At 44.4% G+C, this 26,827-nt stretch overlaps 2 protein-coding genes across 3 annotated transcripts in view; both read left to right on the top strand.

Moving 5' to 3' along the window:
• The window catches only part of LOC132406460 (protein Niban 2-like), a 174,572-nt gene that overhangs the window by 43,128 nt on the left and 104,617 nt on the right, over positions 1 to 26,827 (top strand). For both annotated transcript variants that reach the window (XM_059992175.1, XM_059992174.1), the window contains exons 3-4: positions 6,591 to 6,676; positions 8,087 to 8,147. In XM_059992175.1, coding sequence (XP_059848158.1) covers positions 6,591 to 6,676; positions 8,087 to 8,147 — 147 coding nt within the window. The remainder of the gene's footprint in view (positions 1 to 6,590; positions 6,677 to 8,086; positions 8,148 to 26,827) is intronic.
• Positions 19,382 to 26,827, top strand: part of LOC132406462 (sterile alpha motif domain-containing protein 13-like) — a 32,904-nt gene continuing 25,458 nt past the window's right edge. The window contains exon 1 of the mRNA XM_059992179.1: positions 19,382 to 19,484. The gene's annotated coding sequence lies outside the window, so the exon portion shown is untranslated. The remainder of the gene's footprint in view (positions 19,485 to 26,827) is intronic.

Genomic DNA, 26,827 nt, shown 5'->3' with positions numbered 1-26,827 from the left:
TCTAGGCAGTTTCCAGAGTAGGTTACATGGTCGGCACAACGTTGTGGGCCGAAGGGCCTGTAATGTGCTGTAAACTTCTATGTTCCCATCAAATTCGCTCACCATCCTGCAGGAAATGTACAACTGTTCCTTTGTTCATGCTGTACTCAAATTTTCAACTCAGTATCCACTGCCAAAGGGCCTTAGCACCTCCTCAAGGGGCATTTAAGATGGTCAAATCAAAGTATTGAGTATAGAGGATGGGATGTTGTGCTGAAGTTGTATGAGATGTTGGTGAGATCTAATCTGGAGTATTGTGTGCGGTTTTGGTCACCTACCTACAGGAAAGATGTAAATAAGGTTGAAAGAGTACAGGGAAAATTTACAAAGATGTTGCTGGAGGACCTGAGTTATAAGGAAAGAGTGAATAGGTTAGGGTTTTAGTCCTTGGACTGTAGAAGATTGAGAGGAGATTTGATAAAAGGTATATAAGATTATGAGGCGTATAGATTGGGTTACGTAAACAGGCTTTTCCCCACTGAGGTTGACTGGGACTACAAGCAGAGGTCATGGGTTAAGGGTGAAAGGTGAAAAGTATAAAGGGAACATGAGGGGAAACTTCCTCACTCTGAGGGTCATGAGAGTGTGGAAGGAGCTGCCAGCACAAGTGGAGCATGCAAGCTTGATTTCAACGTTTGAGAGAAGTTTGGATGGGTACATGGACGGGAGGGGTATGGAGGGCTATGGTATTGCAGGTCGATGGGAGTAGGCAGTTTAAGTGGTTTGGGATGGACTAGTGGGCCAAGGGGTCTGTTCCTGTGTTGTACTTTTTATGGCTCTGTGACGATAATTGGCAGTGAAGCCGGTAGGGTTACTGACTTAGAGGTCGGGGTTTGGGAGGTGCTGTTGAGTAGGTGGATGCTGTACACCTACATATCCTTCCACTCTGAGAATATCCATCTTCTTTCCCCTTAAATTCCCAGGGTAGAAGAGTCAAATACCAGAGGCTGTGCACTTAAAGTGAGAGGAACAAAGCTTTAGTCCATGAGCTAATTGCTTTTCATGGAGGGTTTAGTGCCTGGAACAGGGGAGCGTGTACGATAGTGATGGTTAAGAAGCTGTTAGACACACACAAAGATGGAGGAACGTAGATCACATGCAGACAGAAGAGATTTAGTTTAATTCGGCATTGTGTTCAGCACAGACGCTGTGGAGTGAGGGACCTGTTTGTGCTCTGTACTGCACTTTGTTAAATGTAGCTGTGGTATTTGGCTCAATTACTCCATATGGGGATGCACTTAATAAGAAGAATATTGCATTTTAGACTTAGAATGTACAGAATCAAAGAAGCAGCTGTTACAGCAAAGAAACAGGCCTTTCAGCCCACTGAAACCATAGCAACCATTTACATTAATCCTATTTTATCGTCCCAACCTTGCCTTCAAATCTGCACATTCTACCACTCACCTAAATGTAGGAGTCACTGACAGAGCCATTGAATTGCACGTCTTTGGGACGTCGGAGGAAACCAGCGTGGCTTCGGGAATAATGTGCCAAGTCTGTACAGCCAGCACTGGAGGTCAGATCTGAACCTGGGTCCCTGGAACTGTGCCTCTGTGTCGCCCTGATCCTTGTGTGTGCTGTTGAACTTGAGGCCGATCTCCTTATCGCCAATAGTCCCAAGGTCTCAAAGTGTAGTAATGGGAGTGACCCTTGTAGCAGCCGATTCTAACAAATCAATTGCCACTGCTGGCAACCGAGCTCGGGGTTGTTCTTCTGTGATGCGGCCTCCTATCAGCCCAGTAATAATGTTCCACAAAATCGAAAAAATGTATTCAATCCTTTATTAGCAACTAGCAAAACAAACAATCTTGATGTGATGCATTTAAGCGTAATTAAAAGTAATTAAGCATAAGTAAGCAGTCAACAAAAGACATGACACCCAGTGGTCCCCAGAACCAAACAGCCCAAAGCAAAGCACTAATACGTAACTTATTCCCTTCATTTTTACCACACCCCACTCACCTGACTGGTTACCATGACAAACATAATAAATGCACACACAGAGTACAATGCAGATAGAAAGCAGGTGCATGGCTCCTACATTCCAGCCCCCTAATTATTATTCCAGTCCTTAGGCAGTCGTACATTGAGCTCAGTGCTGACTGGCAACTCCTGCAATGCTGCTGGTAGCAAACTGTATCGGTCTCTGCCATTCCTTTGGGTTCATCAGATGTGTGGAGGTGGGGAGCTTGCTCTCCATATCGTACTGCCCAGGCTAGCATATCTATCCAGCTGGGATGCAATATCCATGCTCGACCCTGAATGACCGAGCCCCTCACCAATAATTACAGCTAGGTGCTACAAAACACAGGAGACATGAAATCTGAAGCATTCACACAAATGTCCTCTTTCTAGTAAGTGGGCTGTCCGGACTGTGATCTTCTCCTCACAAACCAGGTTGCTCCTCCCGACTATAGAACGGTAGTGAAAACAGGATCAGTGAACAACAAATTGTGCAAATGCAGATATAAATAATAGCAATAAATAACAAGAGCATGAGGTAAAAGGATATAGACTCCTTAAAGTGACACCGTTGATTGTGGGAACATCAGATATAGAATGAGTGTAGTTACCTGTTTTGTTCAAGAGCTGATGGTTGAGGAGTAGTAACTGTTCTTGAACCTGGTGGTGTGAGTCCTGAGGCTCTTGTGCCTTCTACCTGATGCGAGCATGGTGTGAGTGGTGAGGATCTTTGCTGATGGATGCTCCCTTTTTACATGTGGTGGCATTTCCTGTCGATGAGCTCCATGGTTGGGAGGGTTTTACCTGTGAGGTACTGGGCTGCTACCTTTGGTAGGATTATTCCTCTCAAAGGTATCGGTGTTCCCAATCCAGGAATGCAGCCAGTCGGTACATTTTCCACCACACATCCGTAGAGTTTCGCCAAGGTTTTCGATGACGTTGAGTCTCCACAGACTCCTGAGGAAGTAGAGGCACTGTTCTGCTTTTTTTTGCAGTTATATTTATATGATGGATCCAGGACAGCTAAAGCTCTTGTGCTTTGGGCACATTCATCCCTATCAGTTCCTTTTTCTGTCATGCTGAGCTTGTTCATGAGGCTCTCTGCACTGAACACTGCAGTACTTCCTTGATCTAGAAAAGTGTAAGTAACCTATCTTAGACTTCACCAGAACTGGAATTATAGGAAGATTACAGTCATGATCACCAGCCCCCACAAGGCCATTACATACCAGGGTGTCACTTGCTGGCTGTGTTTGATTCTTTCACAGCTTGTGTCAAATCTGCATCCTTGTCATTAGCTCCAGGCTCAGTTTCAGCTTCACTTTCCACAGTAGTTACAAAGCTGCTTTAGAACAAACTCGTGACTTAATTTTGTTCACACCTTTGCTTAGTGCCGGTGATGTAGGATCATCTATATTCCCAAACACTGGGTGTGTAACAACATTTACTGTCTTTCAGTAAAATCAACAATATCAGTAATCATCAGTTCAGTTTATTGTCATTTAGAAACCACAAATGCAATGCAGTTAAAAAATTAGACTATGTTCTTCCAGAATGATATCACAAAAACATATGACAAAACAGACAACACCACAAAACAGACAAACCAGAAAATCCACATAACGTTTGGCAATCCCCAATCCAGAGTCCGGAGAGACTGCTGCTTATTAATATCACGCTACCATCTTAGCGCGTTCCCCGGAAAAGAGCTCCAAGTCCACCAGGCAAAACAAGACCAAAAACTAAAGCTACAAGACCTGCACAAAACCACATAGTTACAACAGTGCAAACAATAGCATAATTGATAAAAAAAAAACAGACCATGGGCACAATAAAAATAGTCCAAAGATGTTAAAAGACTATTAAGTTTGAAAGAAACCACCACACAGTTTCCACAAGTCCTCAGGCTCCTGATAGACTCGTCATTCCCACGCAGGCGGCAGAAGGGAATACCCCCGCTATGGACTTCCACGGTGCCGCCAGACACAGTCTCGCAGATGCAGCACACACCGAAGGCGACCTGACTCCGTCGAACCTCCGAGCCGATGACCATCCCCTCCGGCACCATCCTCTGCCGAGCATATTAAGATGCCTTCGCCAATGGCCACCGGCAACGTGACCCCGAGGACTGGGGGCCTGTTCTTCTCAGTAGAGACACAGACCTCACAGCAGCAGCAGCAACGAAGAGGGCCTTACTGGAGATTTCCAGATGTTCCTCTGTGCTCCCACGTCCATTTTTTTATCAGATTAGGATTGCGCACGGCACCCTGTTTAACAAATAACAGATATCAGCACCGCCATCTTGGCTATCGGTGAATAACCTTATGGTTGTGCTTTTCTTGTAGTTTGCAGAACCCCAATCTCCATTTTTCCCTAAGCTTATGGAGCAATTTCTTTACGACAATCAATGTCCAGCTCACGCATGTCCTGCACTTCTTCCAACGCATTGCAACAATCTATAACAAAAAGGCTGTAGTCTTGAAGAACTTTCACGTCTTGTCCATGTAGGCTGCAGCAGTTTTGTGTGCATCACCAGAATGTTCCTGTAGTAAAGCTTTGACCTGTAGATATCCTTCCTCTGGGCTGTCTCGCTGGCAACCTTTGACAGGCTCTCTAGGGGTAACGTCCAGTGGACCGTATGAGGAAATAGAGATGGTCACCATAATCATCAGTCTTGACTTCAATGCTATTCTCATAAATGTATGATATTGTAATGGATTGCATTGAAGATCTGAATCTCTCCTTTAGGCAGAGGAGCAATGCGTTGTTGTTGCATCATTAAGCTTGTTATTTCCTTTTTCGTCCTTATGGCCTCCAGTGCATTCTTTAAACTTTTATCATATGAAACATGAGTGTCCCCATTCTGTAAATTCATGTCATCAGAAGCACCTTGTGCTTTTGGATATGTCGTACGTTCAGAGTAACTCCTTGGTGCAGGCTGAGAGTGAACAACCTGAACTACCCCTTGGGGCCCAGACTCGTGGCTCATAGACATTTAACAAATGTACCTATGTTGACATTGAGTATGTTGAATTTTCTGTGCCATCTCAAGATAAGAACCCACACCATAGAACTGTTGTGCTGGAGCTTCTTTAGCACCCACAACACTTAAAGCCTTCAGCCCTTTCACTCTAGCTATCTTGGCTGTAATTTCTTCCTGCATCTTAAGCTGCTCCATTTTTCTTCGAAGTTGTTCCGCCTGTTCTTCCATTGCATGTCTATCCTTCAAATTTGCTGCCTTGTGCATAACTCGGCTAAATCAGCCTCTGCTTAAGTGCATGACAAGGAGGTATCAGATGCATGGGGCACTCTGCTAGCAATAGAACCTGCTGCACTCACGTTAGACACATGGTCTTCAGGGTGTCTGTCATCCTGAAAATCAGGAGCTTTATATGTAGTCAAAGCATGCCCTGTGGCTTTTTAATTATTTTCATTTGCTCCAACAATTTGACCTTCATCACATGTTTGCTTCAACCATTGTTCAGCCTCTGCTGTGACTGTATTAATAAGAGAATCAATATTTGCATAGCTTTTGGTTTGTTTATCTTGCTCTGAAATAAGCATTAAAGACAACAGCAGGTTATGTTGCTTAGCAGCATCTTCAAGATATTTTTCAAATCATCCAAGTGAGACTGCACTCACGAGACATTTTGTTTGTCTTATAAAAGACTTTTAATTAACAGCATTAAATCTTTAATAAAATTGTTAAGAAGATTATAGTCCTTCCGAAAACTGTCAATTCTAGTCGCCAAAAACTTTACCAGTAAGTTTAATTTCTCTTTTAGTCTTGACTTCAAGGTCACTGCTTCCAGCTTGACTCATGTTGTTTTTGATGTGCATGAACCAGACAAAACGACGGTATTTAATTCCGACGTTGACAATCAAAATAGTTCACCATTTCAGTGAAACAAGCGCTGAACTCGTTGACATACTGGGGGTTACGATCAGCGTTGACCATTCCAAACTGTGTTTCAACCCCAAACGCAGCATGAATCAACAGGAGATTGCTACTTGCTCCTGGCTCTGGTGCTTCTAATTTCGCCAAATGCTGATAATTGTTTGGTTTAATTGTCGAAACCTTTTGTTGACAGAGTGTAGCAGCCAATTCTAATAAATTAATTGCTGTTGCTGGCCACTAAGCACGGGTTGTTATCCCTGTGTGGCGCGCTCTCCGGTCAATCAAATAATAATGTTCCACTAAGCTGAAGAAATGTATTTGACCCTTTATTAGCAACTAGCAAAACAATCTTGATGCATTGCAAAGAAGAGTAATCAAATGTAATTAAGCTAACTATGCGGTTAACAAAAAATATGATGCCCAGAACCAAACTGCCCAGAATAAAGCACGAATACATAACTTATTCCCTTTGCTTTTACTACAACCCCACTCACTTGACTAACTACCGTAATGAGTGCACAAAACAATACAATGCAGATAAAAAACAGATAAATGGCTGCTACAACTCTGTTTGAACTCCCTGTGTAGATGATCTGTAATGAGCTCACAATCAATGAAGTCCATTCAAATGAGACGTGGAGTTTGCACTGAATTGTTAACGCCGGTTCCGGTCTGTGTCCTGTTTCAGGTGAGGAAGATGCTGAACTGGAGACACTCGATCAGCTCGGGCCTGTGGTCTGTGATACGGCAGGACTGTCCCAGTGTACAGAAGATGTGAGTACTTTACCACATAATTACCAGCATTCCTTTCCATGCTTTCTTGGATTCTCTGGCTCATTCGCTCCCTCCAGGGGAAGGGGCAACTGAGATAATTTGGAGAGAGGCATTAGCAGAGGCAGGGCTGGTGAAGGTCAAACGCATCTGGCGGGCATGGAGGACAGGTCAAGGTTGAGGGTAAAGTGGTAAATGTTGGGGGGTGGGTACCTGACTGGTATGAGATGACATGGTGGATGCTGCCTGATGGATGTGCAGGTAAAGGAGGGGCTACAAGTGCACAGGAGGGGGAGACATAGCATTGGATGGCCCAGCAGGGATACCAAGGAGAGAGCTGGAGTTGGGCCCATGTCTGTTCCTTGCACCCTGATTGCCCCAAACAACGGATTTTCTATTCACTTTCCAAGAAAGTTTTTGACGTCCCAACTTCCCGCCCTGTGAGTCAGGATTGAAATGATGGGTCGAAGCGGTATTGTTCTACATCATATGAACACAATGCAAAATACGAACGTGGACTGGTTGGGCTGCAGCTTTGGTATGAGTACAGATCTGGTCAGATTACAGAAAGGGTTTGACTGTACTGGGAGAGAGCAAAAGAGACATATGATGATGTTGCCAGAACTGAAGAGTCCTGGATGTGGAGAAAGTTTAGAAAGGCTGCATTTGTTTTATTTGGAATGGGGAGAACTGAGGGGACACATAATGGAGGTATATAAACCCAAGAGACCTGATGAAGCCACAACAAGCGGGACTTCCGGGCAGCTGTTCATTTTAATTCTAGTTCCCGTTCCTATTCCCACATTACCCCTCACTCAGCTTCACCTATCACCTGCCAGCTGGTCCTCCTTCCCCTCTACCCCCCCACCCATCTTCTTATCTTGGCTCTACCCCCTTCCTCTCCAATCCAGACAAAAGGTCTTGACCGAAGTGTTGACTGTTTATTCCTCTCCATAACTGCTACCTGATCTGGAGTTCCTCCAGCATTTTGTGTATTGTACTAGAGTAAGTAGAATTGTCTCCTTTCCCTTTCACAGAAAGGAGTTACAAATAAAGAGGGTGTTAATTTAAACGGACGTGAAAAGATCTGAGGGGAGATGCACAAAATTACAGTACATCCTTCACTCAGTAAGAGGTGGGGTCCTGGAACACTGCTGGAAGCAGGAACACTGGTGACATTTGACAAAACTTGGGCATGTATTATTAGTGTTATAACCTGCAGAGCAACAGACCAGTGCTGGAAGGTGGCATTATGGCAGGGTAGATCAGACTTCAATGGACCAAATGGCCTCCTGATTTGAGAATTTTGCGAGGATTCCATCAGATGATGTGTGCCCACATCAGATTCTCAAGGGAGAATAGGCCTGGGACTGATTTGGGCTTTGTTCTGACAAAAATATTTGTCCTTTTCAGAGACCCCGAGCTGCATATGATCAGAAGACTTCCCACCAGCTCGAATCCCAAACCAGTGAAGGTAGGAAATATTTGAAATGATCCTACCTCTGGTGAATTGTTTCTTGTGAGTAAAGTGAAGGTATCTGCTGCTGTCCATCTCGTGTTACTTCTGAACCTATCCCCTATTTCTCTGTGAGGTTGGTCTTGTTTCCATTTGCCACTGGCCTAAACTCTCACACCCCTTGAAATACCACATTCGGATCAGGTGACATAACCAGTCAGTGATCTGCCCTATAATCTTACGAATTTAACACTTATACTGGTGATCCTTGGACCCAGAACTGCTGTTGGGAGCTTGTTGTGTCCTTCCTATCTATCTGGGTAGAGAATTGCCTTCTATTTTTTCTTATCAGGATGAGCCGCTTAATTAAACCGACCCAACACAGTGGCACATTGCAGTATAGAAATCCCACTGGCTGTAGAGTTCTTTTGCATGATCCAAAGGGAATAGATATGATGATCCCAATGGCCTCCTTCTTTGCTGTAATTTCCTACTGACTTAAATTCTCCTTAAAGCCTACCATTTTCGATGGAACTTTTGGTCACCTACCCCTAATATCAGTTAACTGGCTCAGAGCCAATTCTCTGTTTAATAATCCTGTGAAGTGTCTTGTTATTTTTCTACAACGGTGGCTCATTAAATTCAAACCATCGATTTTGAGAGGGCCTTGCTGTCTCCGTAACAAATGTTGCTCCATTTTGAATTGGCCCCAGAGATTTCAAACTCAGTGATTCAAATCCTTATGTCAGGAGGTGCCAATTGACCAACATCTTTTGCTTGAATTGCAACAGAATTGCACCGGAATTGAGGATGACTCATAAATATCATTCTCTCCTCTCGCTTGTGGCTTTGGCTGTTTGCAACCTCAGTTTGGTAACTATCCAGATCCCAGAAGTACAGGCGTGAAGAAAGGCGAGAGATGTTCTTAATTTTAATCAAGTTCCTATGTTTTCATAAGAGCCTAAATTCCCAGCAGGCATTGCTCTAGTTTAATTAATCTTCACATTACTGACATCCAGTGTTCAAAATTATACTTTGCCCTTGAATATATTTAGTGCTGATCCACGCAGCTTGGGTGTGTGACGCTGACACCCCTACAAAGTGCCTCTTGCTGTTTTGGAAGATGCTCCCTATATTTCGGAGAAATGTTTTCATAATGAGTGTTATACTTCCTTGTCTAATAAACCACTAACTCTACACAAAATAGAATATTATCACTTTGACGATGTTGCAAGCTGAAGTTGGCAAGAGTCTTGTGATCTCCACTTCCTAGAGGATATACTTGTACAGCTTGTCCATATGTTGTTTCAGCTCTGTTGTGCCTGGCTGTGTCTCTGTGGACAGGGCTTTGACTCCTAGACTAGCTACTGTACTTGCCACCTGAAACCAGTTTTTGAAGGATAAGAAAAAAAATTAGCTTTATTTGTCACGTGTACCATACATCGAGACATACAGTAAATGTATCAATGACTAACACAGTCTGAGGATGTGCTGGAGGCATCCCACAGTGTCACAATGCTTCTGGCACTAACGGAGTATGCCCACAACTTAATAACACTAACCTGTACGGCTTTGAAATGTGGGAGTAAGTAGAGCACACAGAAGAAAACTGCGTGGTTACAGGGAAAATGCACCAACTCCTTACAAACAGAGGTGGGAATTGAACCATGATTTTCCAATCACTGGCAATGTCAAGTGTTACAGTAATTACTACGCTACCATGGAATAATAGAATAATGTGGCTTTGTGGGAGGCTTTTCAAAGCATAAAGCCACCATTAGTTCCTGTATATGAGTTGGATTGGGATTATTTCTCCTCAGTCCACCTCGCGCTCTGGGTTTGCTGAGTTTCATCCCATAATCGTTTGTCTTACCAGCACAAAAACAGAAGCAAAAAACAATATATCATCAGTAGACACACAGATGTCCCCGAGAAGGGCAGGATCATGTCACCCATAAGTGGAGATCATAGAGTCCTACAAAGTTCATAGTACATTCATAATCAAATTATATATAAATTATACAACCCTGAGATTCACCTGCTTACAGGCAGCCACAAGGAAACTCAAAAGAACTCATATTTTAAAAAAAGCCAACCTTCTTTTATCCAAGACAGTTTGAAAGACCCAATGTGCAGAGGGAAAAAAAACTCAAATCATGCTGAAAGTAAAAGCAAGCAACAGCATGCAGTGCGAAAGTGAGTCCGTAGACACAGTGCCCGTAGCAGGCCCACAGCTTCGGCCTCAGTTCATCACACAGGGACAAATCATCGCAGAACTCACAGACATGAAGCTCAGGGCAACTGGAACAGTCTCACAGTGGAAACAGGCCCTCCAGGTAAATTCTTACTGAATGCATTGCCCAAACAGCTAGTCCCATCTGCCCACTACTCATCTCATATGTATGTACCTACCTAGATCATGTTGCTAATGTACCTGCCTCAATCCCTATTTCTCGCAGCTCATTCTGAATGCAAACCACCCTGATCTCCCTTTTAAATCTCTTGCCTCTGATCTTGTACCTGTCTCCCCTTGTTTTTAGCACCCGTGCCTTGGGGAAGAGACAATGTCAGTGCCCCTCATACCTCTATAAGTAGTTAGCCCATCGCCCCATCTGGGGCAGAGGCCAGCGACAGCTGCTCACCAGAGGCCCGAGTCTCCTGGGCCAGTTTTTCCAAGTTGCCCTGGATGGTAGCAGGCCCCTGTGGCTTCCACGGACCTACTGCTTTCACCGCACAACTTCATGCCTTTCCTAGGCGGAAGTCCTCCTTCTCCCAGGAGCTTCTGTTGGCATTTCTGTAGCTCCGGGTTTTTACGGGATGGGGTTGTTAGCCCCATGCCCAACCCTCCTCCTTTCACAGCTGGGCTTGGGACTATTCTTGGTGGAGTTATGAGATGTCTTTCAATTTCTTGTGGTCCAAGGAATAAAGTCCTAGCCTACACAACCTCCCCTTGTAACTCAGGCCCCAAGTCCAGGTAACGTTGTGGTTGATCCTTAAAGCACTCATTCTAATTTAATAATCTTTCCGATAACGAGAAGACCAAAACTACACAGTAGTCCAAGTGCAGTCTCACTAATGTCTAATGTCACTACAACATAATCGAGGCCAATTCTGCACTATCTCTTGATTGAGTAAAGATGCACTTCAGTTTCATGCTTTTGTTTGCACCTGAAGTTCTGGCATCACGCAGAGTAGAGCCAGCTCCCACCACACATACTCTAAATTAGACCTGTAAGTTCTCAGTCACGGTGAAATTCTGGTACATCCAGCACAGAAGGAATCCATTTGCCTGTCCAGTTAATCCCATCTCCAATGCGTTCTCTGTATGTCTGCAAAGTTTTGCAGCTTCAGATATCTATAGTGTGCTTTGAAAGACGATGCATGTGACATACAAACACCATCTTTATGTGGAAATGTGGAAAAATAAGAGGCACTCAGCCCCCTGAGACTGCTCTGCCATTTAGTATGTTCATGGCTAATTGTTTTGAATTCAATACCTTGTTCAAGGTTTCTGCTCTAATCCCTCTTCTTCCAGCTCCAAGAACAATATTTAACACCTCCAGGAATGCAAAACTTTGTTTAGGCCATTACTGGAGGTAATTTGTGCAGTCCTGATTGTCGTGGGTGCTATCGTGCTGGAGAGGGTGCATAGGGATTCACCAGGATGTTGCCTGGACGGTTACAAGGAGAGGCTGATTAGGATAGCTTTGTTTACCCTGGAGCTGAGGGAGCTGATGTGTGACCTGATGGAGTTTTATAAAATTATGAGGCAGATATATAGATAGTAAGATAAAAATTGTTTTCCCATGATTGGGGCATCTCAAAAGGAAGGAGATTTAGAGAGGATGGTGGTGGGAGTGGGGTGGGGGAATAGTTTTTCCCACCCAGAGAGTGGTTTGGGTCCAGAATGTGCTGCCTAAAGAGGAGCTGGAGGCAGAGACTCCCACAACATTTAAGAAGCATCAGGACAAGCACTTGAATCACCAAGGGATCGATCATCGACCCAGTACAGGTAAATGGACAAGTGTAACCAGGTACAACGGTTGGCATGGATACGATGGGCTGAATGGCCTGTTTCTGTGCTGTGTGATGCTGCAACTCCAAATTCAATGCTTTTAACTTGGACTGCTCTCTGCGCTAGAGAGTTCCACAGGTTCACCAAATAAAAGAAAAGAAAATTATCATGGGCCTTGGGGCTTCTACTGTGCTGTACTCTTCTAAAATTACCACTCGCAGCATTTAGCTGGCCATCATTCTGTTTCTCTGGCCACTGTCCATGAAAGCAATTCCAATTTGTTTTCCAAATTTGCATCGGGTTGGGAAAGCTGCTGGTCAACAAACACCTCCTGACGCAAGGATTTGAATCACTTTGTTTGAAATCTCTGGGACTACTGTTTGAAATGGAGTAACATTTGTTATAGAGGCAACACGGTCCATTGACAACATCAGTGGTTTAAACTCACTGAGCCATCGTTGTAAGAAAGGAAAAAAAAGGAGCTTCATAGGATTATTAAACAAACTGACTCAGGTAAGGTGATATCAAGGCAGGAGACCAAAATCAAGTCGTCATTTTATTGTCATTTAACCGTCAAACGAAATGTTTCTCTGAACCAGGCTGTGAAGCAGTAGAGTACACATAACATATTATTACACATATGAAAGTAAGGATGAAATCTACAGATGAATTGCACATAAATAAACAAGGTAAAGTGCATAAATTAAATATTGTAAGGTACAGAACAGATTAATCAGTGACACTTTGAAAGCGAAGCGGCAGGGAGTTCAAGACCCTGAAGGCCTGAGGGAAGAAACTGTTTTGCACCCTGACCATTCTTGTTTTCATACTTCGGAATCTCCTGCCTGATGGTAGAGTGTCAGACAAGATGCTGGATGGATGGGTGGGATCCTTAATAAAACTAAGGGCCCTACGTACTCAGCGCTCCTGATAAATGCCCCTGATGGATGGTAGGGTGAATCCTGTGATCCTCTCAGCCATTGTCACAGTTCTTTGTAGGGATTTCTGGTCCGTTGCCCTGCTGCTCCCATACCAGATGGAGATGCAGCTTGCAGAACGCTATCAGTCCACCGGCTTACTCCACTTCTTCTCTGTACTACGACTCATCGTCATTGTTGATGAGGCCAACCACTGTTGTGTCATCACAAACTTGATGACATGGTTTGAGCTGGATCCTGTGACGCAGTCATGCGTCAGCAGTGTGAACAGCCCTGGGGGAGCGCCAGTGCTCAACGTAATGGGACAAGAGGCGTTGCTGCCCTCACGGACGAACTGTGGCCTCTCTGTTAAGAAGTGTTGAGACCCAGTTCTCCCACCAGTTTCTGGGCATGATGGTGTTAAACACCGAACGGAAGTCTAAAAACTGCAGCCTGGCATATGAGACCCCATTTTCCAGGTGGGACAGGATGGAGTGGACGGCAGAGGCCATTGCATCATCAGTGGGTCGATTCAAGTGATAAGTGAGCTCAGAGGGATCCAGTGTAGCCAGAAGTAAGGCTTCATGACTACCCACTCAAAGCATTTCATAATGATCGAGGTTAATGCCTCCAGAAGATGGTCACTTAGGCAGGTTACTGTTGCCTTCAATGTCACTGGAATGATGGTTGCAAAGATTTAATCAAATCAGGTTTTAAGGAGAATCTGGGATGTACGTGGTTACAGCATAGGATGAGGCCATTCGGGCCATCGTATCTATGCCAGTAACTAGCTGGATGATGATATGGGGAGGATATTGTGACTAACCCTGTTGAAAGCCCTGGTAGGGTAATAAAACTTAGGGAATGATGGATTACCATTGTCACCATTACACCGAAATTCAGTGGTGATTCACGCACCCCTCCCTGTGTCTGTTAACACCCTCTGATCCCTACAGCCCTCTCTGTGTCTGTAACACCCTGTGACTCCTACACCCCTCCCTGTCCCTGTAACACCCTCCAGACCCACACCCCTCTCTGCCTCTGTGACACCCACCAGCCCCTACACCCCTCCCCATGCCTGTAACATCTTCCGGCCCCTCCAGTGCTTTCCACCTCTGTGATCCCCTCCAGCCCTTACATCCTTTCCTGACTCTGCAACACCCCTACACCTCTCCTGTCTCCGTGACCCCCTCTGGCCCCCACATCTTTGATGACATACCAATTCTCCTCAAGCTCCTAATGAAATGTAACCACTGTCATGCCGCTTTGTAATTGTAATATGTTGGACACAGAATAGATCCTTGGAGAACTTTCAACTGCTCTTCCTTTCCACTTCTGATCCCTCGATGAGGACTGGACTTCCCCTTCCTAATGTCTACAAGCATTTCCTTGGCTTACTGACTTTGAATACAAGGCTGTTGCTGTGACACCACTCAACCAGTTGATCTATCTCACTCCTGTACACCACCTCATCAACGCCTGAAATTCTGCTAACAATAATTGCGTCGGAAAATTTATAGATGGTGTTTGAGCTGTGCCAAGCCACACAATCGTGGGTGTGGAGAGAGTAGAACAGTTGGCTAAGCACACATCCTTGAGGTGTGCCGGTGTTGATTGTCAGTGAGGGGATGTTATTTCTGGTCCACACAGACTGCAAATTTGCCCTATCATCTGCTTGTCCTTCCTCACGCTCCCACTGCACACTGCATCTACTTGTGTATCAACTGCCCCGTCATCAGCCCTATCACACTGGTTCCCATTCCCTGTCAAATTCTTCCCAACAGTTCTAAGAAATCCGTCAGCAGGAACATTGGCCCTTCTCGGGTTAAGGTGTAACCCATCTCTTTGTACGGGTCATACCCTCCCTGGAAGAGATCCCAAAGATCCAGAAATCTGAAACCCTGCACCCTGCACGAATTCCTCAGCCATGCATTCATCTGCCAAATCGTCCTATTAATCTCACTGGCTTGTGGCACAGGTAGCAATCCAGAGATTAATACACCTGGAGGTCCTGCTTCTCAGCTTTCCACCTAACTCCCTGCATTCTGTCTTCAGGACCTGCTTCCTTTTCCTACGTACAGGTATGTCATTGATACCAATATGTATCACAACTTCTGGTTGCTCGCCCTCCCCCTTTCGTATGCTCTGGACTCCATCGAAGGCATCCCTGACTCTGGCACCTGTGAGGCAAAGTGCCGTCTGTGTTTCTTTTAGCACATCCACAGAAACTCCTGTCTCCTCCTCTAATTATGCAGTCCCCTTCTCCCCATATCTCTTCTGAGTCACAGAGCCAGACTCAGTGCCAAAGACGCGGTCACTGTGGCTTCTCCCTAGTGCGTAGGTCACCTCCCCCACATTATCCAAAGCACTATACAGTACTTAGTATCAAGGGAAATGGCCACAGGAGTACCCTCCACTGGCTGCCTATTCCCTTTCTCTGTCCTAACAGTCACCCAAATACCTGAATCCTGCATCTTAGGGCTGACTACCTCCTTGTAGCTCCTGTCTATGATGTGTTTGCCTGCACAGAGAGAGAGAGAAAGGGACATCTCTGTCATTGGAACGTACAGTGGCAAGAAAACGTTTGTGAACTCTTTGTAGTTACCTGGTTTTCTGCATTAATTACTCAGAAAATGTGGTCTGATCTTCATCTGTCACAATAACAGAGAGAGACAATCTGCCTAAACTGATAACACACAAACAATTCTCATCAATACTGAGTACACCATTTAAACAATCACAGTCTAGGCTCAAAAAAAAGTATGTGAACCTCTGCCGTAATGCCTTCTACAAAGGCTATTTGGAGGCAGGTGTACCAAGCAATGAGATGAGATTGGAGATGAGGTTTACAGAGGTGCCCTGCCCTATAGAAAAAGACAATGTCAGGTTAATAACAGAACCTGCTCTTCTCAGGAATGATCTGTTTATGTGCACCATGCCTTGATCAAGGCAACTTTCAGAGGACCTTAAAAGAATAATTGTAGAGATGGATGAAGCTGGAAAAGGCTACAACAGCATTTCTAAAGACCTGAGTGTTCATCAGTCCACAGTAAGGTAAATTGTCTTCAAATGGAGGAAACCCAGTACTGTTGCTCTCTCCCTCGGAGTGGGCATCCTGCAAAGATCACACCAACAGCACAGAGTGAAATGCTGAAGGAGATGATAAGGAACCCAAGGATAACAGCAAAAGACCTGCAGAGATCTCCAGAATTTAAAGACAATCTCCAGAGACTGTAAAGTCTCTGTTCATGTGTCCACTATAAAAAAACACTGAACAAGAACAGTGTTCATACTGTGGAGGAAACCACTGCTCTCCAAAGAACATTGCTGCTCTTCTCAAATTTGCAAATGACAACCTGGATGTTCCACAATGCTTCTGGGACAATGTTCTGTGGACAAAGTTGAACTTTTTGGCAGAAATGCATACTGCTATGTTTGGAGGAAAAAGGGCACTGCACAGCAACAACAAAGTCTCATCCAACTGTGAAACATGGTGGAAGGAGCATCATGGTTTGGGGCTGTTTGGCCCGGAGAGCTTGCAATCATTGAAGGAGCAATAAATTCGAAATTGTATCAAGACATTTTATAGGAGTATGTTAGAGTAATGGTCCATCAGCTGAAGCTTAATAGAAGCTGGATAATGCAACAAGACAATGATCTGAAACACAAGAGTAAATCAACAACAGAACAGTTTTTTAAAAAAGAAAGAAAATTCACATTTTGGAAAGGCCGTTAGAGGACAGGCCTTAACCCAATTGAGATGGTGTGGCATGACCTGAAGAGGGCTGTTCATGCAAGGTATCCCAGAAATATTAATGAAATGAAACAGTTTTCAATGGAGGAATAGTCTAAACTTCCTCCTCACCATTGTGCAAGTCTGATCAGCAGCTACAGGAAACATTTGGTGGAGGTTATTGTAGCTAAAGAAGGTTCTACCAGTCATTAAATACAAGGGTTCGCATACTGTTTCCAGCCTGGTCTGTGAATGACTAAACGACGTGTTAAATAAAGACATGTACTGTGTTTGACTATTATTGTGACTCAGATGAGATCAGACAATATTTTATGAGTAATTAATGTAGAAAGTCAGGTAATTGCAGACGGTTCACAAGCTTTTTCATGCAGCTGTAGGTACTGATTAAAGGAAAGTTTCCTGAACACCTTTGACAAGCATTTCTCCAAGTAGTCCTTTTTACAATATCAGAGTCCCTGTCAATATATATGAAAAGTTAAAATCACCTTTTCTACAACCTTGTGTTTCTTGCAACAGTCTGTAATCTCTCTACAAATTTGTTTCTCTAAATCCCTTGGACTGTTTGGTGGTCTGTAATATAGCCCCATTAACGTGGTCATACCTTTCTTATTTCTCAATTCCACCCGTAGTGCCTCACTAGGCGAGTTCTCCAGTCAGTCCTGACTGCTGTGACATTTTTCATTAAATAGTACTGCCACCCTTCCTTCTCCTTTAATCCCTCCAGTTGGTCGTGTCTAAAACAACAACACCCCAGAATATTGTGCTGCCAGTCCTGCCCCTTCTGCAACCAAGTGTCACTAATGGCGCCAATATCATAATTCCGAGTATTGATCATGCCTCGACCTCATCTGCCTTTCCTACAATAGTTGCATTGAAATATACGCAGTTCAGGACATTAGTTTCACCATGCTCAACCTTTTGTTTCCTAATCATAGCTCTCCTTTGCTCCTGCCTTCCCTTCTGAGTCACATAAGCAGACTCAGTGCAGGAGACCTGACTACTGTGACTTACCGCGGTTAGGTCATACAACCCCAGCCCCCCCCCGCCCAACAGCATCTAGAGTGGTAAAGCTGTTGTTGAGGGGGATGACCACAAGGGTATTCAGCACTTTCTCCTTCCTGTCACCCAACTTCCTGTGTCCTGCACCTTGGGTGTAACTACCTCTCTAAATGGCCTTATCTATTACCCTCTCAGCCTCCCGACTGATCTGGAGTGAATCTAGTTCTAGCTCTGACTCCTTAAAGTGGATGCACTTCTCACAGGTGCAGTCATCAGGGACACTTGAGGACTCCCCGCCTCCCCACATCCTGCACGGATCCTTCCTGGCATCATTACCGTTCCCAACTGAGCAACTATAAAGGAGGAAAAACAATTTTTAAAAAACTCTTCCTACAGCTTTTTATTTTGCCTTCTCTGACTGAAGCCTCAAAAAAACACTCTAATTGTGACCACTGCAACAATGGCCACTCCTCTTGCCCCACCTTACCTTATATGGTCTTGTCAATCAATTCAGAATGCTAATTGGCTGCTGTTCAAAGCACCAGACAGCCGCGAGTCACTGCCTTTTCTACTCATTCGGCGAACCCGAGTGGACTATGTCTTCAAAGGTTTCTGATCTCTTGATTGACTGTGCTCAAAGCTCCAAAATGCTGGAAGAACTCAGCACATCAGCCAGCCTCTAGGAAGGGGAATAAATAGTCTGATTTCTGAGCCAAGATCCTTCTTCAGGACTGGAAAACAAGGGAGCAGATTAAGAAAGTGGGGGAGGGGAATGAGTACAAGATAGTAGGTGAGACAAGGTGAGGGGGAAGTTGGTGGATGAGAGAGGGAGATGAAGTAAGAAACTAGCAGGGAGGGGATAGGTTGAAGTGGTAAAGAGCTGAAGAAGAAAGAGTCTAATTGGAGGGGACAGTGGCCAATGGAAGAAAGGGAAGGAGGTGATAGGTGAGGAGAATGGGGCAGGGTTAAGAGGGGAAACAATAGAAATAGAAAGAGGGAGGGGGGAGCACCAGATACAATAAATGACTGGCAGACTTGCATGTTAGGTGTCACCTCACCTGAGTGATTGCTTTTTGGGCCCTGAATAGTGGTGAGGAAGGAGATGTAGGGGCAAGTATAGCACTCGTCATACTTGCTGGGTTATCATTGGCCACTGTTCCAGCCAATTTCCCAGCTGATCTTTCCCCTCTCTATCCTTGGGCGCTTTTCTTTGCAACTCGACCAATTTCTTTCACGTCACCTCCTACTTGCTGTATCAGAACAGAACTGCTTGTGACTAGGTCCCACGTTTCCTACATTTTAAAGGTGACAGTGGTTGTAAATTATTTAAAGGTATCCGGAGGCCTCTGTGTGAAAGTACCCTGTAAATTTATTTTGAGGAGCAGCACTACCAAAGCTATTTGGAGAGTTGATGAAGTTGACAGCTCTGGTCGATTCTGCAATGCCTAGTCCTTCCACTAGGGGCACGGTCCTCGACTCCAGCTGAGTGCGTCCTGACGTCATCACGCTGTCGGTGGGAGAAGCCCCGGAGATTTTCCTCCCCTCTCCCCCCTGCGCGTGCGCACATAGTGCGGTGCTGGTGCGCATGCGGGGTAACGGGACTGCCAGTCCGAGGGCGAGTGGGCAGCGCCGCGGGGTCCAGGGGAGAGGGGGCACTGACGCCACATGAGGTAAAAGACAAACTAGCGTTTGGCTCATTTGCCGTCAACTGCCTTCACGGCGGGCGCGTCAGTGTGTGCGTCCGCTGCCTGGAGCGACGACCAGGCTGATTACAGTCGGACGTCTACCTGGACAGCGGAGCAGCTTGAGTAGCCAATCGGGAACGGGCAGACCGCTGATGTCATCGGGCTGGAGGCGGGACAAACGGTGGGCGGTGCGACGCACACATGGCTCACCTGCTTAGGGTATTAACCTCCTGACTGTTCAGTGAAGTGAAATGAAACGAAATGCAAGAGTCGCCATTGCCTTAGCTTTATTAAATATACACAGAGGGCCAGAGAAAAATAACTAAACAAAATTTCTTTCCTGGTTTCAAGCCATTCCAAACAAATAATGGGTGCTCAAACAACACACACAAAATGCTGGTGGAACACAGGCAGCATCTATCACTGTCGACGTTTCGGTCCGAGACCCTTCGTCTGACGTCTCGGTCCAAAACGTCGACAGTGCTTCTCCATAGAGATGCTGCCTGGCCTGCTGTGTTCCACCAGCATTTTGTGTGTGCTGTTTGAATTTCTAGCATCTGCAGATTTCCTCGTGTTTGCTCTTAAAATAATGGGTGCTGACGTTTCTTTTTGCTGTAGCTACTCATGGTTGAAAGGAAGGTAGTAATAAAAAAGAAGCAAAGTGCTGATGGTTGATTTTCTGAGATATAAATGGGACCCAGTGGGTCCAGCAGGGAAATGTTGACGTTTCAGTTTGAGACCCTGCAGGGTCAGCAATTCCTTTTCCTCCCCAGATACTGCTGGCCCCGCTGAGTTTCCAGAGCGCATCGTTTGCTGCTACGGGTTGCAGCATTTGCAGTTTCTTCGGTCTCCAGAAGATAAACGTGCCAGGAGCCAGACTCCTGACAGGTGCCCGGAAGAGGGACCATCTTATTTCTATCTGGGCCTCTCTCCACTAGCTACCAGAACAGTTTAGAATTGATTTTAAGGTTATCTCTAGTTTGTTTATAAAGCCCTAAATGGGCTGGCTCTCTCCTATATTGCAGATGTTCTAACCCCTTATTCTACTTCCGGGTCCCTCAGGTCGTCTGACCTGGGGCTCCTGGCTGTCCCATGATCTAAATTTTTCAGGGGTGACCGCGCCTTTGCTTTTGCAGCCCCTAGACTGTGTAATAGCATTCCCCTCCCTATCAGATCTGCCCCCTCCATTGCCTCTTTTAAATCCAGCTTAAAACTTACCTTTATTCACTAGCTTTTGAATCTGCCTGATGTGGCTGATTTTTGGCTTGTTCCTAGGCTCGTGTTGTTTATATCTGTGTTTCTTGTATTTGTGATTTTAGCGACCTGTTATGGTTTGCACAGCACTTTGGTCAATGTGGGGTGTTTTTAAATGTGCTTTATAAATAAGTATGACTTGATGCAGGGCTTCCTCTGGGTCAAAAAGTCCTACCTCAGAGACTTGGGTGTGAGTTTTCTGCTAATGCTCTCAATGTAGTATTGAGAAAAGGCAAAAGATTTATCTTGTGGTTGAGACTTTTTATGTGGATGTAAAGGGGATGGTAACATTGCTATGCTGAATGGGGCAGTGACTCTCTGTTCCAGCTTGGGTTTATTCTTGTATCATCATAACTGATGTCAAATTGTTCTTTGTGAAATCACACTGCCCAATTTTATTGCTGTGCTTTAATGTCATGATGGTGATTATAAAACAAAAGTTACATAATCTGCTGTCGAAAGGTATGATTGTAAAAGGCAATCACAAAGTTACAGTTTTGTGTTTAACCTCAGAATTATGGGACTCTGTTGATATTTTTTTCATACAACAAACAGGACCACTAACTGTTGTCATACTTTGATCAAAGTCGTGACTTGTGAGTTAACTTACCGCAGCAGTTTCAGTGCTCCCTTGTTTTTAAACCAATGAGTTAGGAATTTAAGGTTTTGCTAGGAGTTGTGAATATGATAAGCTGATTATCTATCCTGTCTCCATGGCCTAAGTGCTGCTCTTGCACTAAGTCCTCTGCTGAATTTCTTTGACTCAACTGCACCTTTGTTTGTGATTTTTTTTTTGTCCTGATTAGATTCACTCTTTCTTTGCCTTATTTTTGGAGCCATTGTTTGGATGAATCTAAGCATCAATTAGTTTGTAAATAACTTGGAATTAGTGATGAGCATGATCATTTCTGAGCAAGTGTGAATATGTACACCCAGGTAGCAAGAGTAACCACGCCTTTCCCATCTGCCATCGGTAATTACCTTCTGCAACAAATGGTTTATCTAGATATACAAAACCCAGGAACACCCAGGACCTCTGTTGTGCTGGACTAGCAGATTTTCTGAACTGTTAAAACCCCATCAGACTTTAGCCCATATTTTCTTAAAGATGTTACACAGTAGAAGTTTTTCAAGGTGGTGGTGAAGGTGATCGATGAAGGTAGAACCAGTCCTGCCAAAGGGTTTTGGCCCGAAAAGTCAACTGTACTTTTTTCCACAGATGCTGCCTAGCCTGCTGAGTTCCTCCAGCATTTTGTGTGTGTTGCTTGGATTTCCAGCATCTGTAGATTTGCTCTTGTTTGTGAACTGTAGATGTTGCTTACATGGATCTTAGTAAGGCATTCAACAAGGTTCCTCATAATAGACGCATCCAGAAGATTAAGATGCATGTGACTTGGCCATTTGGATTGAAGATTGACTTGCCATTGAAGATAGAGGGCAATGGTTGCTGGAGGCTGTGACTAGTGTTGTTCTACAGGGATCAGTATTGGGACCTGTGACGTGGGTGAGTGGGTTAGTAAGTTTGCAGACGACACAAAGATTGAGGGTATTGTGGATAATGATGAAGGGATGCCAAAGGATACAGATCGGTTGGAGATCCAGGCAGAGAAATGGCGGATGGGGTTGAACCTGGGCAAGTGTGAGGTGTTGCATCTTGAGAGATCAGAGCTAAAGGGTAAATACATAGTTAATGGCAGGACCTTTAGCATTGTTGACGTAGCAGGGATCTTGGGGTCCAAGTCCATAGCTCACAAAAGAGGCCGTGCAAGTTGATAGGATGGGAAAGGCATATTTATTTATTTATTAAGGTACAGTGACGAACAGGCCCTCGAGCTGCATCAACCAGCAACCCCTGATTTAATCCTAGCCTAATCACGGGACAATTTACCATGGCCAGTTTACGTACTTGGAGGAAACACATGCGGTCATGAGGAGAGCATTAAAAACATTGCAGACAGCGGCAGGAATTGAATCCAGGTTGCTGGTACTGTAAAGCGTTGAGCTAAGTACACCACCTTTATAAAGGCCTGCTTGTCTTTATTACTCGATTGCCAAAATCATCTCCTCAATCTCCAGCACAGGAGCATTGCGGGAATGTGTATTTAGCCTCTGCTCTGCTTGCTTTACACCTGTGACTGTGAGGCTAAGTACAGCTCCAACACCATATACAGGTTTGACAACGCCACTGTTGTGAGCAGAATGAAAGGTGGTGATGAATCAGCATACAGGAGAGAGATTGAAAATCTGGCTGAGTGATGTCATAACAACAACCTCTCACTCAGTGTCAATAAGACCAAGGAACTGACTGTAGACTTCAGGAGAGGTAGACCAGAGGTCCATGAGCCAGTAATCATTGGAGGATCAGAGGTGGAGAGGGTCGGTAACTCTAAATTCAGAGGACCTGTCCTGGACCCATCATATAAATATTATTGTAAGGAAAGCACGACAATGCCTTTACTTCTTCAGGAGTCTGCCATTATTTGACATGTCATCAAAAACCTTGGTAAACCTTTATAGATATGTGGTGGGAAGTGTGCTGACAGTACAGCCTGGTATGGGAACACCAATGCCTTTGAGCGGAAATTCCTACGAAAGGTAGTGGATTCGGCCTAGTACATCATGGGTAAAATCCTCCCAACCATTGAGCACATTTACATGAAACGTCGACATAGAAAAGCAGCATCCACCATCAAAGGTCGTCACTGCCCAGGCCATGTTCTTTTCTCACTGCTGCCATCAGGTAGAAGGTACAAGTGCCTCAGGATTTACACCACCAGGTTCAAGAACAGTTACCACCCCTCAAACATCAGGCTCTTGAACGAAGGGGATAACTACACTCATTTAAGAACTCATATCTTGTTATTTAAAGCTCATTATTTATTGCTATTTATTTATTTCTGCATTTGCAGAGTTTGTTATCCATTGATCCTGTTTACAGTAGCCTTTCTATAGATTAGATAAGAATGCTCACAGAAAAAGAATCTCACTTGTATGTGGTGACATGTATGTACTCTAATAATAAACTTGAACTTTGATCTTTGAAGAATTGAGTTTGAGAGGAAGATGTGCTGCTGCTTTATAAAATTAGGTTTCATCTGGAGTATTACATTCATGATAGAAAGCATGTGGAGGGTGCAGAAGAGGCTTTCTGAATTAGAGGGCACGTACTACAAGGGGAGCTTGAACAAACTTGAGTTGGCTTCTCTGATGAGGCAAAGATTGACAGAAGACATGATAGAATTTATGAAATTACGAGAAGTAGGTAGAACAGGCATTTCAATCCAGATGGCTGGTATCTTTCCCAGAGTCAAAATGTCTATTATTAAAAGGTGTGCATTTGAGGTGGTGGGGGGCTTCAAAGGAGATGCGATAAACAGCGGGGTAGACCTGACCTTAAACCTGCTGGTACATGTTTTCAGGCTTTTGATTCTTCTGCTTGATGGAGGAGGGGAAGAGAATATCCCAGGTGGGTGGGCTCTTTGATTATACTGACTTCTTTACCGAGACATCAAGAAGTATGGACAGAGTCCATAGAGGGGAAGCTGGTTTCTGTGATGTTCTGAGCTGTGTCTACAATCTGGGTCACGTGCAGAGCAGATTCAGATTCGCTTACAGTAGTCCCTTGCGTCAGGTCTCATCAATATATTAAAGGCCACTCTGGGAGCACATTTTTCCCTCCCCCCCCCCCCTTCTGCTTTTCGCAGAGATTGCTCCCTATGCGACTCCCTTGTCCACTCGTTCCCCCCATCCCTTCCCACCGATCTCCTTCCTGGCACTTACCCTTGTAAACGGAACAAGTGCTACACCTGCCCTTACACTTCCTCCCTCATCACCATTCAGGGCCCCAGACAGTCCTTCCAGGTGAGGCGACACTTCACCTGTGAGTTGGCTGATATGGTATACTGCGTCCGGTGCTCCCGATGGCGCCTTTTATATATTGGTGAGACCCGACGCAGACTGGGAGACCGTTTTGCTGAACACCTACGCTCGGTCCGCCAGAAAAAGCAGGATCTCCCAGTGCCCACACATTTTAATTCCATGTCCCATTCCCATTCTGACATGTCTATCCATGCCCTCCTCTATTGTCAAAATGAATCCAAACTCAGGTTGGAGGAACAACACCTTATATACCGGCTGGGTAGCCTCCAACCTGATGGCATGAACATTGACTTCTCTAACTTCCATTAATGCCCCTCCACCCCTTCTTACCCCATCCCTGACATATTTAGTTGTTTGCCTGTTCTCCATCTCCCTCTGGTGTTCCCCCCCTTTCTTTCTCCTGAGGCCTCCCGTCCCATGATCCTTTCCCTTCTCCAGCTCTGTATCACTTTCGTCAATCACCTTTCCAGCTCTTAGCTTCATCCCACCCCTCTGGTCTTCTCCTATCATTTCGCATTTCCCCCTCCTCCCACTACTTTCAAATCTCTTACTATCTTTCCTTTCAGTTAGTCCTGACGAAGGGTCTCGGCCCGAAACGTTGACAGCGCTTCTCCCTATAGATGCTGCCTGGCCTGCTGTGTTCCACCAGCATTTTGTGTGTGATGTCCTCTGAGGGTTAATTGGGGGATGGGTGGGTTTCTTTATCCTTTAGCCTCCAATGGAAGTAGAGGCATTTGTGGGCTTTCTTGGCTGTGGCGTATTGGTGGTTGAACCAGACTGAACTGAGAGACTCCCAACAACTAGTAGTTTGCTGGTATGTTGTAGTTACTTTGAGTGGTTAAAGACATGACAAACTGATTTGCACATGGACCATTCTGCATTACTGGGCTGTAAACTCTTCACACCTAACACTGATTCTGCCAGCTATTAACTACTTTCTAAGAGTACGGTTATTTTTTTTAAAATTCCATGCTCAGTATCGAAGTATCAGCCATGTGAAATGGGCATATTTTTGTCAGTGCCAAGTCAGAAGGCTGTGTGTTCATTTTCATTGCAGATACATGGACATGTGGCAGTGGCGGACGCCACTGTGACAACAAGTGACAAAGGTCTCCTTTTGTTAGACATGCATTGCAGGAGACTAGGGGAATCCCTGAAATATCATTGATCTATGTCTGTGCTGAGCAACAGAGCACAACAATCCAAGCCTTTATTACATCCAGTCTTCATTAGTCTCCCGTATGCTCTATCTTCCAGAGGTTTGTTGTTAACTCTGCTGCCCATGTCCTATCTCGAGGCAATGCTGTTTACCCATTAAATCTAGTTACATTGACTCAAAGCTGAGTAACCATTTGATTCTAAAAACTCTCAGCCTTGTTTTTCCAAATCTTAGGTAGCCTTGGTCCAAACTTTCTCTGTAACTTTTTTTTAACCCCATTACTTAGAAGATATTTCTGCTCTTCTAATTCTGACCTCTTGTTCACACCTATGATGGAATTCCATCCCTAAGTTGTTTGCCTCTGTATTTCTCTTCATTCTTTTAAGTTATTCCATAAAATCTACCCCATTGATCAAAATTATTGTCATCTGCTTTAATGTATTATAGCCCAATGAATTTTGATTTGAAAGCACTCTTAAGATGTGCCCTAGGTTGTGTTTACTGTATTAAAAATTAATGTGAACACAAATTATTTCTCTGTCATTCTGTGGTGAGATGTTCCACTGAATGTCCAGTACCCATGGTAGAATTTGGATACATTCTGCTGCTGTCCTGATTGACACAGATCCTCTAGCCAGTAACATTAGAAATCATCCTTTCCACTGCTGTTTAAATTTCTATCCTTCACACAAATTGGTCACAAGAAGACAAATTAGCAAAGTAATTAATTAGTTTTAAAACACTGATGCAGCCTGAAAATATACATGTGCTATAAAACTCATTTTTGTTTAAAATTAATATCTTTTTAGTTCATTTTACTGTAAGAAGTATATTGGAGAAATACACATATCTGATTGTGTCATATTTCAGAACTACAAAGTTCTCTGATTCTGAGTGAGATGGCTGCTCCCAGTCCGAGGTTATAATTCTATGCAAGATATAATTCTCATTATCTTTGATTCACTGTACTTGTTTTCCTCTAAATATACATGTTTTGCTTCTGATCATAGTCAAGTGAGGGCTTTTTCATCTTCAG

This window comes from Hypanus sabinus, chromosome 16 (assembly GCF_030144855.1).
Source record: "Hypanus sabinus isolate sHypSab1 chromosome 16, sHypSab1.hap1, whole genome shotgun sequence".
Lineage (NCBI taxonomy): Eukaryota > Metazoa > Chordata > Chondrichthyes > Myliobatiformes > Dasyatidae > Hypanus > Hypanus sabinus.
The sequence above is the reverse complement of the archived record's forward strand: the minus strand, read 5'-3'. Positions and strand labels throughout refer to the sequence as shown.